A 13,361-nucleotide genomic window follows, 5' to 3' on the forward strand; every position below is an offset into this window, starting at 1 on the left:
AACTATCGCCCTTACCCACTGCTTTTCCAGAGGATGAGAGCTACCAGATTGTTTCTACAGGATCACCACTTCCACAAGTCCATTTCATCTGGACTGCTACCACCACCCTAACTAGCAGGGTGTCAGCAGGCTGTATTCTGACCCTGTCAGTGGTTTTTCTTTTGTATTATTGCATGTGTTTTGATTTTTTCCCTTTTTCTAATAAATTGTATTTCTGACTTGGAGTCTCTCACTGCTCTTGCTTTCCAACCAGAACAAAGATCCTTCTCTTTATTTAAACAGAAGAATAGGCCATTGCCTACCCTGCAAGCGGCGGGGGGGGGGGTGGGGGGGTGGGGTGGGGTGTCACCTTCAGTGATTCCTAGAGGGCAAGGCCAGGGGGCTCAGGGGCAGAGGGAGGGATGTGTTGGTCTCAGGAAGGGCTGGAGGGTGCTGGGCTGGTCCTGAGGTCCCTAGAGGTACTTGAGTTGGCTGGGATGGGACAGACAAAGATAAAAAAAGGGATGAAGACAGCTTGGGGAGGCCCATGGGGAGAGCAGGTGGCAGTGGGATCTACAGGGTAAAAGGAGGTTCCCTCGTAGACTGTTGTTCTGGGGTCCTCTTCACAGAAGATTTGAGAGGGCTGTCCAGGCCGTTCCTGCTGCTGGAGGAGCTGCTCGCGCTGTCTGGGTGTGAGGTGCAGCCACCGTCTTCCAACTCCTGTCCCGAGGTACTCCTGTGGAGAGAGGAGGTGGCTGAGGCCCCAGCTGCCAGTGGCACCCAGGGACCCTCCTGCACAGTAGGGCACAGAGCTGGCAAGGCTCCCCAGCACGGCTGGAGCTGCTGGCACAGCCGGGCCCAGCTGGACAGCTGCCCCTCAAGGCCCCGGGCAGCAGGGCACGGCTCTGGGCAGGGTCCCTGGCCAGGAGCGGGCCCCAGAGCGCCTCTGCCTTTCAAGGGCAATCTCGGCCCTGCTCTTTCTCCTCCCCACCTCCCTCTGCCTCTGCCCCGTGCCCCTGGGGCTGCTCTTGGCCAGGCAGCCTCAGTGGGAGCCAGCACTGGCTGCTGCCCCAGCAGGGCCCCCAGGACAAGGCCCAGCAATTGAGAGGCCACTGGAAGCACTGGGCAGCAGCAGAACCCTCAGCCGAGTTATTTGGAGAACCATGGACTGGCCACAACTCCACTGCAGCCTCAATGGGAATGTTCCCTGTCCACGCTGGACTTTGAAAAGAAGCTGTTGGAGGGGGCGGGCAATAAAACACTCACTGTTTTCTGTTCCAGGAATACCAGATTCCAATGCAGCACAAGATGAAGACAAGCTCCAAATAAAACATGCCTGCCAGAAACCCTAGCCAGCAGCCTGTTCCCTGACAGAAACCCCTTCCGAGGCCATCCTGGGCATTGGGAACAGGTCTTGTGGTGCCGGCTGCATCTGTGGATGCAATGGGGAGTGTGAGCCCGTGCTGTGCTGCACTGCTGAGTTGCCAGCACGGTGGATACGGGCAGGACGTTCTCTGTTTCCCCCAGAGCTGGGGCCTGCAGGCACCTTGTCGGCCCTTGGCACAGGCTGTGCCAGCCAACAAAGCCCAGCAGGCCGGGAGGAGAGCCCGGGGGCAGCGCAGCTGCTTGGGCAGTGGCTGCTGCCAGGGACACGGGCCAAAGCCATCCCTGAGCAGCCACTGCCAGCCCTGGCCCTCCCTGCCCCGTGACAGCTCCCCCAGCCCCAGGGGACAGGCTCAGGCCCTGTCAGGACCCAGCGCAGCCCCTGCTCACTCGGGAGCCAGGGCTGGCTCTGGCCCTGGGCTGGCGGCAGGGCTCCCGCTCGGGGCTGCTCCTGTGCCTTGGGCCTCTGGGCACTCAGGGCCAGCTCCGCAGCAGCTGCAGCGCCAGGGACGTTGCTGCACCAGTCCCGTTTCCCCGGGGCTCTGAACCAGCTCCAGAGGCCTGGAAGCCGAGGCGCCTCCAGCTTTGGCTGCTGCCGGGCCGGGCAGGGGCAGGCCCTGGGGGAAGAGCTGCTGCCACACAGCCCCGGCCAGGGCTGAGCCCGGCACAGCAATTACCTGCTGTGCCTGTGCCCGTGTCTGGCATCGCCTTCCTTCCTGCAGCTGGGGCTTCCAATGAGCCACTGCTTCTCCCTGGGTGTTCCTCCTCCTGCAGAGCCTTTTGGTCCATCACTTGAAAAAGGAAAAAAGGGACAACTGGAACAAATGGAAACATTCCCCACTGGGGATGTGTCATCCTCATCAGGCAATGCTTGTTAAAGTCACAGGTAAAGATCAGGAAAATGCCCAGGTAATTTGGGCTAGGCCAGTGCACTCCCTTGAGCAAACAGCTGCACCTCCTGATCTTCTCAGACTGGGAAATGGCAGGGGATCTCAGGCCCACGGTACAGTTGGGGCACCCTATCAGCTAATGCCAAATTCCATCCTGCAGAGGCTGGGGAGGAATTGCAGCCAGGCCAGGATGGGAAACAGCCCTGCAGGGCGTGAAAGCAGCAGCGGGGCAGAGAGGCTGCCATGGATCCCTTCCTGCTGTGCCGGGCACGGCGTGTCCAGATGTGCAGCCAAAGCCCCCGGCTGCTGAGTCCCAGGGGAAGCATGAGGGAAAGGCACCCACCTTGTCCTCCGGGTGCTTCCTTCTGTGTTTCTGTCAGGAATTCATCTGCCTCATGAGACTTTTTAGCTGCAGTATCTTGGGTCTTCCCTTTTGGAGGAACTTAAGAGAAAGTAGTTCCATTTCCCAGGAATGGGTCCCACAAAAACAGGACTCAGCCTGTGGGGTCAGCAGGGACACACTACTCACCCCTGCCATGGGAGCTGGGTTGGGGCCAAGCATCCAGCCCTGGAGTTGGAGAAGTCCTCCCTGCAGACACACCTGAAACTCAACAGCCACAGAAGCTTCTGCCATCTCTGCTGATCTGCACGGGCACCACTGAGCCGCAGGAGCGGTGAGGGAATCGCGCAGATCGAGGGCACACACGTGCCTGGTTCTGTGCTGGCACCTGCAGCGATGCCTCCCTGGCCCAGCTTTGGGCTCTGAGCTGGCAGCTCTCCCAGGGGAAAGGCCTTGACCTACCCTCAGCATCTCCCAGAGCCTCAGTCCTGGATGTGGGGCCTTCACCGGCAGGTTCAGCTGCAAAGAAAGGCAGGACAGAAGAGCTCCTGTGGCACTGCAGGAGATCCTCAGGCTGCCCACAAGGCTCAGCCCCAGGGCACAGCCCTGGACCCAGCCCCTTCCCTCTCTGCTCTTCTCTGTGATTGCACAGAGCACATGGAAGGACACACTGGCATTGCACACGGGAGGAAGATTGAAAGCTAAATGCTCCTTCCTCCCACTGACAGTGATACTGTGTGACTCCTCAGGGATCCAGAAGGGAGCAGGGCAAGAATTTCAAAATTCTTCAGCCCTTACATAATGTTAAGGGAAATGGCTCATGAGTGAGCTCTTGTCACATTGATCCTGATTATTCTGTCAAGAAAGGCACACGGAGGAATAGCCTCCAGCATCCTCCAGGAATTTCAAGCCATTTTCCAGCAGGGCTTCCAAAAAATCCAAGTCATGATTCCAGTCTTGAAAAGATCAGAGATCAGAACGATATCAGTGGCATTCTGGGATCCCCTTCTGGCACAGGGAACTGGGCACTGCCAGGGGGTCGGGTAAGGCCGTGGGAGCCAGATGTGAATAGACATGGCCAAAGTTGCACAGGGGCCTGGGGAGCTCTGGGCTGGCTCCTGGTCACTCTCCACACTCTTTCCCTGCACTCAGCAACATCCCAGGGAGGGGCGGCTGGAGCACCACAGGGCCCCGGGGCTCTCTCCTTCACATACAAAAGAAATCCTCACAAAAGCCCTGGGGAAAACTGCAGCAGGCAGTGCCACAGCTGTCGCTCCCTCCCTTCCTCCCTCTGTCCCTCCTGCCCTCCTTCTGCTGCGACAGCCCCCAGATCCCAAGGGCAAACAGCCAAGCCCTCTCAGGACACACTGGAGCCTTGCTCTCCCCCTCTGTCCTTTCCCCACCGTAGACACCCCGTGCAGTCGCTGCCAGGTTTCAGGACATGTCTCCCATGGAGGGACCCCAGCAGGACTGCTCAGTACCCAAGTGCCCTGAGCCTGCTCGGGATAATTCCCCTGGGCTGTGCCGCTCTAGTCCAGGCTGTGCCCGCACTGCCAAGCAGCAGAGAGGGCAGCTGAAGCCTCAGCAGGGCTCAGGCCCAGAGGCACAGCAATTACCTCCTGTGCCTGTGCCTGGCATGGCCTCCCTTCCTGCAGCAGAGGCTGGCACAGAACCACTGCTTCCTCTGGGAAATGCTTCCTTCTGCACAGGCTCTCCTTTCATTTCTGGAGAATGGAAAAGAGACAGCTGGATCAGATGGAAACATTCCTGACTGGGAATGGGGAAGGTGACAACTTCAGGAAGCATCACTTGTGAAAGGAATGCATAAGGATCAGAAAACACCCAGGATTTTGGGACAACCCAAGGCTGCTTCCTTCCCCAAACAGCCCCAGTATCTGATCTGCCTGGACACCAGGAAATTGCAGGGGATCTGAGGGTGGGCATGTCCGGTGGTGCAATTGGGGCTATCTGTCAGCTGATGCCAAATGCCTTCCTGCAGAGGATGGGCAGAAGCAGCAGCCAGGCCAGGCTGGGAAATAGCCCTGCAGGGCGTGAAAGCAGCAGCGGGGCAGCGAGTCTGCCATGGATCCCTTCCCTCTGTGCCGGGCACGGCCTGTCCAGATCTTCAGCCAAAGGCCCCGGCTGCTGACTCCCAGGGGCAGTATGTGGGAAATGCACCCACCTTGCCTTCTCTGCAGACATTCCTTCAGCATTTGCCACATGACTTCTAATGGGTCCTGGAATTTCTTGCCTGCCATGTCTTTGGTCTCTCCTGTCGTAGGACCTTAAGAGAAAGTAGTTCCATTTCTCAGCAATGGATCCAACAAAAGCAGGGCTCAGCCTGTGGGGTCAGCAGGGACACACTACTCACCCCTGCCATGGGAGCTGGGATTATGTGCAGCATCCAAGGTAGGAGTTGGTGAAGGCGTCTCTGCAGACACGCCTGTAACACAACAGCCAGAGAAGCTTCTGTCACCTGCTTCTTACCAGTCAGTCAAAGATTACGCCTTGGTGGGACAGTGAGAACATACCTGCAGAATGCTCGGAGGGCTTCACAACTTCAGAGCGCCAGGCTAATGGAGAATCCTTCCCATCATCCCAGTCTGGAAGCAAACCAAGATGAGAACTGTTTCCATTGTCTGCCAGGGCTGGCTCTGGCCCTGGGCTGGAGGCAGGGCTCCCGCTCATTGGTGCTCCTGTGCCTTGGCCTCTGGGCACTCAGGGCCAGCTCCGCAGCAGCTGCAGCGCCAGGGACGTTGCTGCACCAGTCCCGTTTCCCCGGGGCTCTGAACCAGCTCCAGAGGCCTGGAAGCCGAGGCGCCTCCAGCTTTGGCTGCTGCCGGGCCGGGCAAGGGCAGGCCCTGGGGGAAGAGCTGCTGCCACACAGCCCCAGCCAGGGCTGAGCCCGGCACAGCAATTACCTGCTGTGCCTGTGCCCGTGTCTGGCATTGCCTTCCTTCCTGCAGCAGGGGCTGGCACCGAAGATGGAGTGCTTCCTTCAAGAAATGCCAGCTTCCACTGAAGCACTATGTCCATCTCTTGAGAAAGGAAGGGAGACAGCTGCATCAGATGGAGCTGTTCCCCACTAGGGTGGTGGCATCATAGGTAATATTTGTGAAATTTATGGAGCAGGAAAATGGCTAGGTTACAGTGGCATGATGAGAGCACTTCCACCTCCAAACAGACACCCTTTTCCTAATCTGCAGGGCTGGATATTGTGGGGGATCTCAGGGTGTGTTACAGTTTGGGCTGCCTGTCAGCTGATGCCAAATAACTTCCGTCAGAGGCTGGGCAGAAGCTACAGCCAGGCCAGGCTGGGAAACAGCCCTGCAGGGTGTGAAAGCAGCAGCGGGGCAGCGAGGCTGCCATGGATCCCTTCCAGCTGTGCCGGGCACGGCGTGTCCAGATGTGCAGCCAAAGGCCCCGGCTGCTGAGACCCAGGGGAAGCATGAGAGAAATGCACCCACCTTCTCTTGTCTGCAGGGCCTCCTTCAGCTCTTGCCTCATCTGTTTGGATGGTTGCAGGGACATCTTATCTGTTGTATCTTGGACTTTCCCTGTTGGAGTACCTTAGAGAAAATATTTCCATTTCCCAGGAATGGATCCTACAAAAGCAAGGCTCAGCCTTTGAGGTCAGCAGGGACACACTACTCACCCCTGTCATGGGAGCTGGCCTTGCGTATAACATCCAAGGTAGGAGCTGGAGAAGCTGGAGAAGTCCTCCCTGTAGACACATCTGTAACACAACAGCCACAGAAGCTTCTGTCACCTGCTTCCTGCCCGCTTGTCTACAATTCTTCCTTGGTGGCACACTGAGAACATACCTGCAGGAGGCTCCAAGGGCTTCAAAACTTTATTCATCCAAGCTGATGGAGAAGCCTTCCCAGCAACCTCATCTAGAACGAAGCACAGATGAGAACATTTTTCAGGGTGTGCTGGGATCCCCTTCTGCCACAGGGAACTGGGCACTGCCAGGGGGTCGGTAAGGCCGTGGAAGCCAGATGTGAATAGACATGGCCAAAGCTGCACAGGGGCCTGAGGAGCTCTGGGCTGGCTCCTGGTCATTCTCCACACTCTTTCCCTGCCCTCAGCAACATCCCAGGGAGGGGTGGCTGGAGCAGCACAGGGCCCTGGGACTCTCCCCCACACACACAGAAGAAATCCTCCCTAAAGCCCTGGGGCAAACTGCAGCAGGCAGTGACACAGCTATACCTCCCTACCTCCCTCTGTCCCTCTTGCCCTCCTTCTGTGGGGACACCCCCCAGATCCCAAGGGCAAACAGCCAGGCCCTCTCAGGACACACTGGAGCCTTGCTCTCCCCCTCTGTCCTTTCCCCACTGTGGGCACCCCGTGCAGTCGCTGCCAGGTTTCAGGACATGTCTCCCACGGAGGGACCCCAGCAGGACTGCTCAGTACCCGAGTGCCCTGAGCCTGCTCGGGATAATTCCCCTGGGCTGTGCCGCTCTAGTCCAGGCTGTGCCTGCACTGCCAAGCAGCAGAGAGGGCAGCTGAAGCCTCAGCAGGGCTCAGGCCCAGAGGCACAGCAATTACCTCCTGTGCCTGTGCCTGGCATGGCCTCCCTTCCTGCAGCAGAGGCTGGCACAGAACCACTGCTTCCTCTGGGAAATGCTTCCTTCTGCACAGGCTCTCCTTTCATTTCTGGAGAATGGAAAAGAGACAGCTGGATCAGATGGAAACATTCCTGACTGGGAATGGGGAAGGGGATAATTTCAGGAGGCATCATTTTGAAAGGAAAGGATAAGGATCAGAAAACACCCAGGATTTTGGGACAACCCAAGGCTGCTTCCTTCCCCAAACAGCCCCAGTATCTGATCTGCCTGGACACCAGGAAATTGCAGGGGATCTGAGGGTGGGCATGTCCGGTGGTGCAATTGGGGCTATCTGTCAGCTGATGCCAAATGCCTTCCTGCAGAGGCTGGGCAGAAGCTGCAGCCAGGCCAGGCTGAGAAACAGCCCTGCAGGGCGTGAAAGCAGCAGCGGGGCAGCGAGGCTGCCATGGATCCCTTCCCGCTGTGCCGGGCACGGCGTGTCCAGATGTGCAGCCAATGCCCCCAGCTGCTGAGTCCCAGGGGAAGCATGAGGGAAATGCACCCACCTTGTCTTCTCTGCAGACGTTCCGTCAGCATTTGCCACATGATTTCTAATGGGTCCTGGAATTTCTTGTCTGCCATATCTTTGGTCTCTCCTGTCGGAGGACCTTAAGAGAAAGTAGTTCCATTTCCCAGGAACGGATCCCACAAAAGCAGGGCTCAGCCTTTGGGTCAGCAGGGACACACTACTCACCCCTGCCATGGGAGCTGGGCTTATGTGCAGCATCCAAGGTAGGAGTTGGTGGAGTTGTCCCTTCAGACACGGCTGTAAAACAACAGCCAGAGAAGCTTCTGTCACCTGGTCCTGAGCAGTATGTCAAACATTACGCCTTGGTGGGACAGTGAGAACATACCTGCAGAATGCCCAGAGGGCTTCACAACTTCAGAGCGCCAGGCTAATGGAGAATTCTTCCCAGCCTCCCAGTCTGGAAGCAAACCAAGATGAGAACTGTTTCCATTGTCTGCCAGGGCTGGCTCTGGCCCTGGGCTGGAGGCAGGACTCCCACTCGGGGCTGCTCCTGTGCCTTGGGCCTCTGGGCACTCAGGGCCAGCTCCGCAGCAGCTGCAGCACCAGGGACGTTGCTGCACCAGTCCCGTTTCCCCGGGGCTCTGAGCGAGCTCCAGAGGCCTGGAAGCCGAGGCGCCTCCAGCTTTGGCTGCTGCCGGGCCGGGCAAGGGCAGGCCCTGGGGGAAGAGCTGCTGCCACACAGCCCCAGCCAGGGCTGAGCCCGGCACAGCAATTACCTGCTGTGCCTGTGCCCGTGTCTGGCATTGCCTTCCTTCCTGCAGCAGGGGCTCGCACTGAAGATGGAGTGCTTCCTTCAGGAATTGCCACCTTCCACTGAAGCTCTATGTCAATCTCTTGAGAAAGGAAGGGAGACAGCTGCATCAGATGGAGTTGTTCCCCACTTGGGCGGTGGCATCATAGGTAATATTTGTGAAATTTATGGAGCAGAAAAATGGCTAGGTTACAGTGGCATGATGAGAGCACTTCCACCTCCAAACAGACACCCTTTTCCTAATCTGCAGGGCTGGTTATAGTGGGGGATCTCAGGGTGTGTTACAGTTTGGGCTGCCTGTCAGCTGATGCCAAATAACTTCCGTCAGAGGCTGGGCACAAGCTGCAGCCAGGCCAGGATGGGAAGCATCCCTGCAGGGCGTGAAAGCAGCAGCGGGGCAGCGAGGCTGCCATGGATCCCTTCCAGCTGTGCCGGGCACGGCGTGTCCAGATGTGCAGCCAAAGCCCCCAGCTGCTGAGTCCCAGGGGAAGCATGAGGGAAATGCACCCACCTTGTCCACTCTGCCGTATTTCCTTCAGCTCTTGCTTCGTCTCTTTGGGTGGTTCCAGGGATATCTTGTCTCTTGTGTCTTGGATCTTCCCTGTCAGAGGAACTTAGAGAAAAATACTTCCATTTCCCAGGAATGGATCCCACAAAAGCAGGGCTCAGCCTGTGGGGTCAGCAGGGACACACTACTCACCCCTGCCATGGGAGCTGGGTTGGGGCCAAGCATCCACCCCTGGAGCTGGAAAAGTCCTCCCCACAGACACACCTGAAACTCAACAGCCACAGAAGCTTCTGCCATCTCTGCTGATCTGCACGGCCACCACTGAGCCGCAGGAGCGGTGAGGGGATCGTGCAGGGCGAGGGCACACACGTGCATGGTTCTGTGCTGGCACCTGCAGCGATGCCTCCCTGGCCCAGCTTTGGGCTCTGAGCTGGCACCTCTCCCAGGGGAAAGGCCTTGACCTACCCTCAGCATCTCCCAGAGCCTCAGTCCTGGATGTGGGGCCTTCACCGGCAGGTTCAGCTGCAAAGAAAGGCAGGACACAAGAGCTCCTGTGGCACTGCAGGAGATCCTCAGGCTGCCCACAAGGCTCAGCCCCGGGGCACAGCCCTGGGCCCGGCCCCTTCCCTCTCTGCTCTTCTCTGTGATTGCACAGAGCACACGGAAGGACACACTGGCATTGCACATGGGAGGAAGATTGAAAGCTAAATGCTCCTTCCTCCCACTGACAGTGATCCTGTGGGAGCCCTCAGGCCTCCAGAAGGGAGCAGGGCAAGGTTTCCAGATTCTTTCAATCTTAAGATTATATTAAGGGAATTGGTTTATAAGTGAGCTTCTGTTGCGCTGACCCTGATTATTCACTAAGGAAGATCAGAATAAAAACTTGCCTCCAGCATCCTCCAGGAAATTGAAAGCATCCTTCATCAGGATTTCCCGAGAACCCATGTCACGATTCCAGTCTAGAAGGGAGCAGAGATCAGAAACATTTCCATGGTGTGCTGGGATCCCCATCTGCCACAGTGAACTGGGAAATGCAGAGGTGTTGGGTGAGGCTGTGGGAGCCAGAAGTGAATGGACATGGCCAAAGGTACATAGGGGCCTGTGGAGCTCTGGGCTGGCTCCTGGTCACTCTCCGACCTCTTTGCAGGCCCTTTGCAACATCTCTGGAGGGGTGGTTGGAGTAGCCCAGGGCCTGTGGGGTCTCTCTCCCTCCCACAGAGGAAACCCTCCCCAAAGCCCTGGGCAAAACCATCCCCAGCGCTTCCCAGGGAGCAGGGAGCGCTGTGCTGGGAAAGGGCAGCCAGGCTGGCGGCTCACCTGCTCGCCGCGCTTGCAGCGGAGCAGCCTGGGCAGCCCTGGCAGGCAGGGCCGCGGCCAGGAGCAGCAGGAGTAGGAGGCGCAGAGCAAGGGCCATGGTGCCTTGTCCTCTGCCAGTCCCGCAGCTCTTGCTGCCACCGCTGTCCTGTCACCGCTGTCCCAATGTCAGCACCGCTGCTGCCACCGCCGCTGCTGCCGCAACAGTTGTGCTCAGGGACTGACTGCTGGCTCCCTGTGCTGCTGTGCAACCACGGGGCTTTGGCACCTCTGGCACCTCTGTGACCTCAGGGCCTGCTGAGAGCTCAGCCTGCTGTGACCCCAGAGCCCTGCTGTGACCTCATGGCCTCAGCTGTACCCCCAGAATGTGTGCCCGTCCGCATGAATGGACTGCCCTGATTGTAATTTTTTTGCTTCATCAAAGGGCCATTGCTCAGCAAAACCTTTCTTTTGCCTGCTGACATTGCTGGTCAGGCTGCGTCCCTCAAGATGCTCTTATTGTTGCAGTTCAAATTTATTTCATTGATTCCATTTCAAGTCTTGTTTAAGGGCTCTGTTGTGCCCCCATGTTTTTCCTGAGTTGGTTTACCTGTGGGTTTTACCCTCCCTCCAAACTGTCCCTCGTGCCCTTCCCCACCCCTTGGTCCAGCTCTTTCCCTGCCTGTCAAGGGAACCCAGCCCCTTGGTTCCCAAACCTTTGGGCCAATCCCTGACTGCAACTCCACTTTGGAATTCCCCTACTCCTGGGAGCCCCATTGGCCCTTGTGACCCATCCTCTCCACCCTCCTACCCCAATTGGCCCCAGACACTTGATGTAATCCCCTCACTCCTCTCCTGAGGATTCCCTATTGGTTCATTGTTTGCATCCACCCCATGACTTGTATGTGTACAAAACCCCTTGGGCAGTACAGCTAGGGGCTTTTCATCCCATTCTCTTCACCTGGACTAAGCTGTTCCTTGTGGAACCTGAAAACGGGACGCCTCCTCCTTTCTCCTGTGCCTCGTCCCTGTCGTGGCTTGTGTCTGGCACTGGAGAGCAAGTGGCACTAAAGGTTCTGCCTCTGGTAAATCCCCATAGCGAGGCAGTTCCCGACTCCTGCCGTAGTGCCGGAGTTCTAAGAGCTAGCCCAGGTTCCAGCACTCGCTTCACTAATGTACCGAATGGCCCTTCTTCAGTGCCTGCTCTGGTGCTCTGCCAGCTCACACAGCAGAGTGTGATTCACATACTGCAGCCCAGAGTTAGGTTGTTGCAACATTGAAATGGGTGTGGTTGGCAGGATGGCTGGGCATAAATCACTACAGAGCTAAAGCAAATGCGTGCACGGTCCCAGGCTGGACTTGAATAGGCACAGGAATTGTGGAAAGATGAGGACAAGATAGCAGAGAACAATGGAAAAACCAGCTGAAAAGAAAAGGAGGACATGCTAAAGGAGTTATTTGTGCACATTTGGGGCTATATTTTTCTTGGTTTTCTGTTACATCATGATGGACAGTTACTAGATTTCTCCTCCCATTCTTTGGAATCTCTTTTACAATTTTGATTAGATCCTGATGTTACATTGTTTTACTAGGGTTAAATTCATTCCTGTGGGTGTGAATGGTAACTTGTTGTAGGTTGTGTAGTTTGATTTTATTAACTGGTAGGATATGACTGGTGCTGATTATACAAAGTCACACCCAGTAACCTTAACAAAGTAGCAAATAGAAAAATTGGAATGTTTCTTAACAGATACTTAAGGGTACCTTGTGTGCGGTTCATGGGTGAGAAAGCTATCTCAGGAATGCCCTGGGAAAGCACCATTGTCTAAGTCAGTGAAAATTCATTCCTTTCCCATGGTTCGAATGCTGTACTCCCTTTCCCATCCCACTCATCCTGTACCCTTTGTATCTTTCATTAGTTACTCCTGTGAAAACTTTTCCCCTCCCATCCCCCTCCATGTAGCTGTGCGCAAAATCTGTAACTTTCCCCAGAGATCTCACACTCGCCCTGGTGTCCCTCTGCTGGTGTTACCATCCTTGCTGTCCCTTGGACTCACTGAGTGTCCCTCAGCCTACCCTCCGTGTTTTCCTATCCTTTTTGGACCCTGCAATAAATCAGTTGAAATTATCCAGGACTTGAGCTGCCCTCCTTCTGTCTGGTGAAGAGAAACATCTAGCCTGGGTCGAGCGGGTGAAAATCCTGACCCCGGCAACCTTGCTCTTATCAATTTCTGTGACATCACACACAGTCCTTAAACACACACAGGCATCACCTCTGTACACTAGTACCATTTATTTGTTGGTATCTGGGTGGATCTCAAAGTGGCAAATGCCTTGGTCATTGTCAAGGCATATGTCTTGAGCACTAATCACATTACTGTCACAGATGAATCCCTGTTGTTCTTGAGCAATGCAAGGTTCCGAGTTTACGGTTTGCCATCTCCCCTGGATTTTCCAAGCCCATACCCTGTATTCTGAGGGGTATAATGCTGGCTGCTCGTGACTGAGCCCTAAGGCAGCAATGGCGTGAATAGCGTGAACTGTGCCATTACGCAGAGTGAGCACGAAGGCTGGAGCTGTGTTAGTGGGGGGATTATATGTAAAATTACCATGGTCCACCAAGACTGGAAATCTTTCTCAATGTCTGTAGCACTGCCCCAGACCACCTTTTGCACTTCAGTTGGAAAGACTCCTTCACTTCCTTCTCTTACGATTAAAGCAGCTGTTGACTGTACCCATAATTGTGTTTGTATATAGCTGAGGGCTAAAGATATGTTATCCTGTGCCCCCTTTAATGTGTCTGCTAGCAAGCTATGGTCTTGATCTTCAATTTCTCTCCATTTCGGCAGCACCCTCGAGACTTGCCACTGACTGTTTTCCTATGCCAAAAGAGATGAATGTAAAGGCTGTTTTAATTTTATTGGATGGCTAGCTGCTACAGCTAATTTGTTCATTAACATTTCTGAGTCAATCCTATTCAAAACCCCTAGCCCAGTCCCTAACATCTTGGTTAAATCCCTTTGCATTCTGTCTCTGAAGTGCGTGTGTTTTTGTAGCCATCTTGTCCATCCCTCGAAG

General features: G+C 55.9%; 1 protein-coding gene across 1 annotated transcript in view; it reads right to left on the reverse strand.

Moving 5' to 3' along the window:
• Positions 1 to 341: 341 nt before the first annotated feature.
• The window catches only part of LOC135307742 (uncharacterized), a 41,420-nt gene continuing 28,400 nt past the window's right edge, over positions 342 to 13,361 (reverse strand). Inside the window, exons 16-32 of the mRNA XM_064432175.1 lie at positions 7,897 to 7,968; positions 7,709 to 7,810; positions 7,144 to 7,251; positions 6,417 to 6,488; positions 6,248 to 6,328; positions 6,060 to 6,161; positions 5,514 to 5,630; positions 5,124 to 5,195; positions 4,964 to 5,035; positions 4,775 to 4,876; positions 4,209 to 4,316; positions 3,055 to 3,111; positions 2,782 to 2,859; positions 2,596 to 2,694; positions 2,040 to 2,153; positions 1,246 to 1,411; positions 342 to 715 (exon numbers count right to left, since the gene is read on the reverse strand). Of these exons, the coding sequence (XP_064288245.1) occupies positions 553 to 715; positions 1,246 to 1,411; positions 2,040 to 2,153; positions 2,596 to 2,694; positions 2,782 to 2,859; positions 3,055 to 3,111; positions 4,209 to 4,316; positions 4,775 to 4,876; positions 4,964 to 5,035; positions 5,124 to 5,195; positions 5,514 to 5,630; positions 6,060 to 6,161; positions 6,248 to 6,328; positions 6,417 to 6,488; positions 7,144 to 7,251; positions 7,709 to 7,810; positions 7,897 to 7,968 (1,685 nt within the window). The 3' untranslated portion in view covers positions 342 to 552. The remainder of the gene's footprint in view (positions 716 to 1,245; positions 1,412 to 2,039; positions 2,154 to 2,595; positions 2,695 to 2,781; positions 2,860 to 3,054; positions 3,112 to 4,208; positions 4,317 to 4,774; positions 4,877 to 4,963; positions 5,036 to 5,123; positions 5,196 to 5,513; positions 5,631 to 6,059; positions 6,162 to 6,247; positions 6,329 to 6,416; positions 6,489 to 7,143; positions 7,252 to 7,708; positions 7,811 to 7,896; positions 7,969 to 13,361) is intronic.

Source organism: Passer domesticus, chromosome 9 (genome assembly GCF_036417665.1).
Source record: "Passer domesticus isolate bPasDom1 chromosome 9, bPasDom1.hap1, whole genome shotgun sequence".
NCBI lineage: Eukaryota > Metazoa > Chordata > Aves > Passeriformes > Passeridae > Passer > Passer domesticus.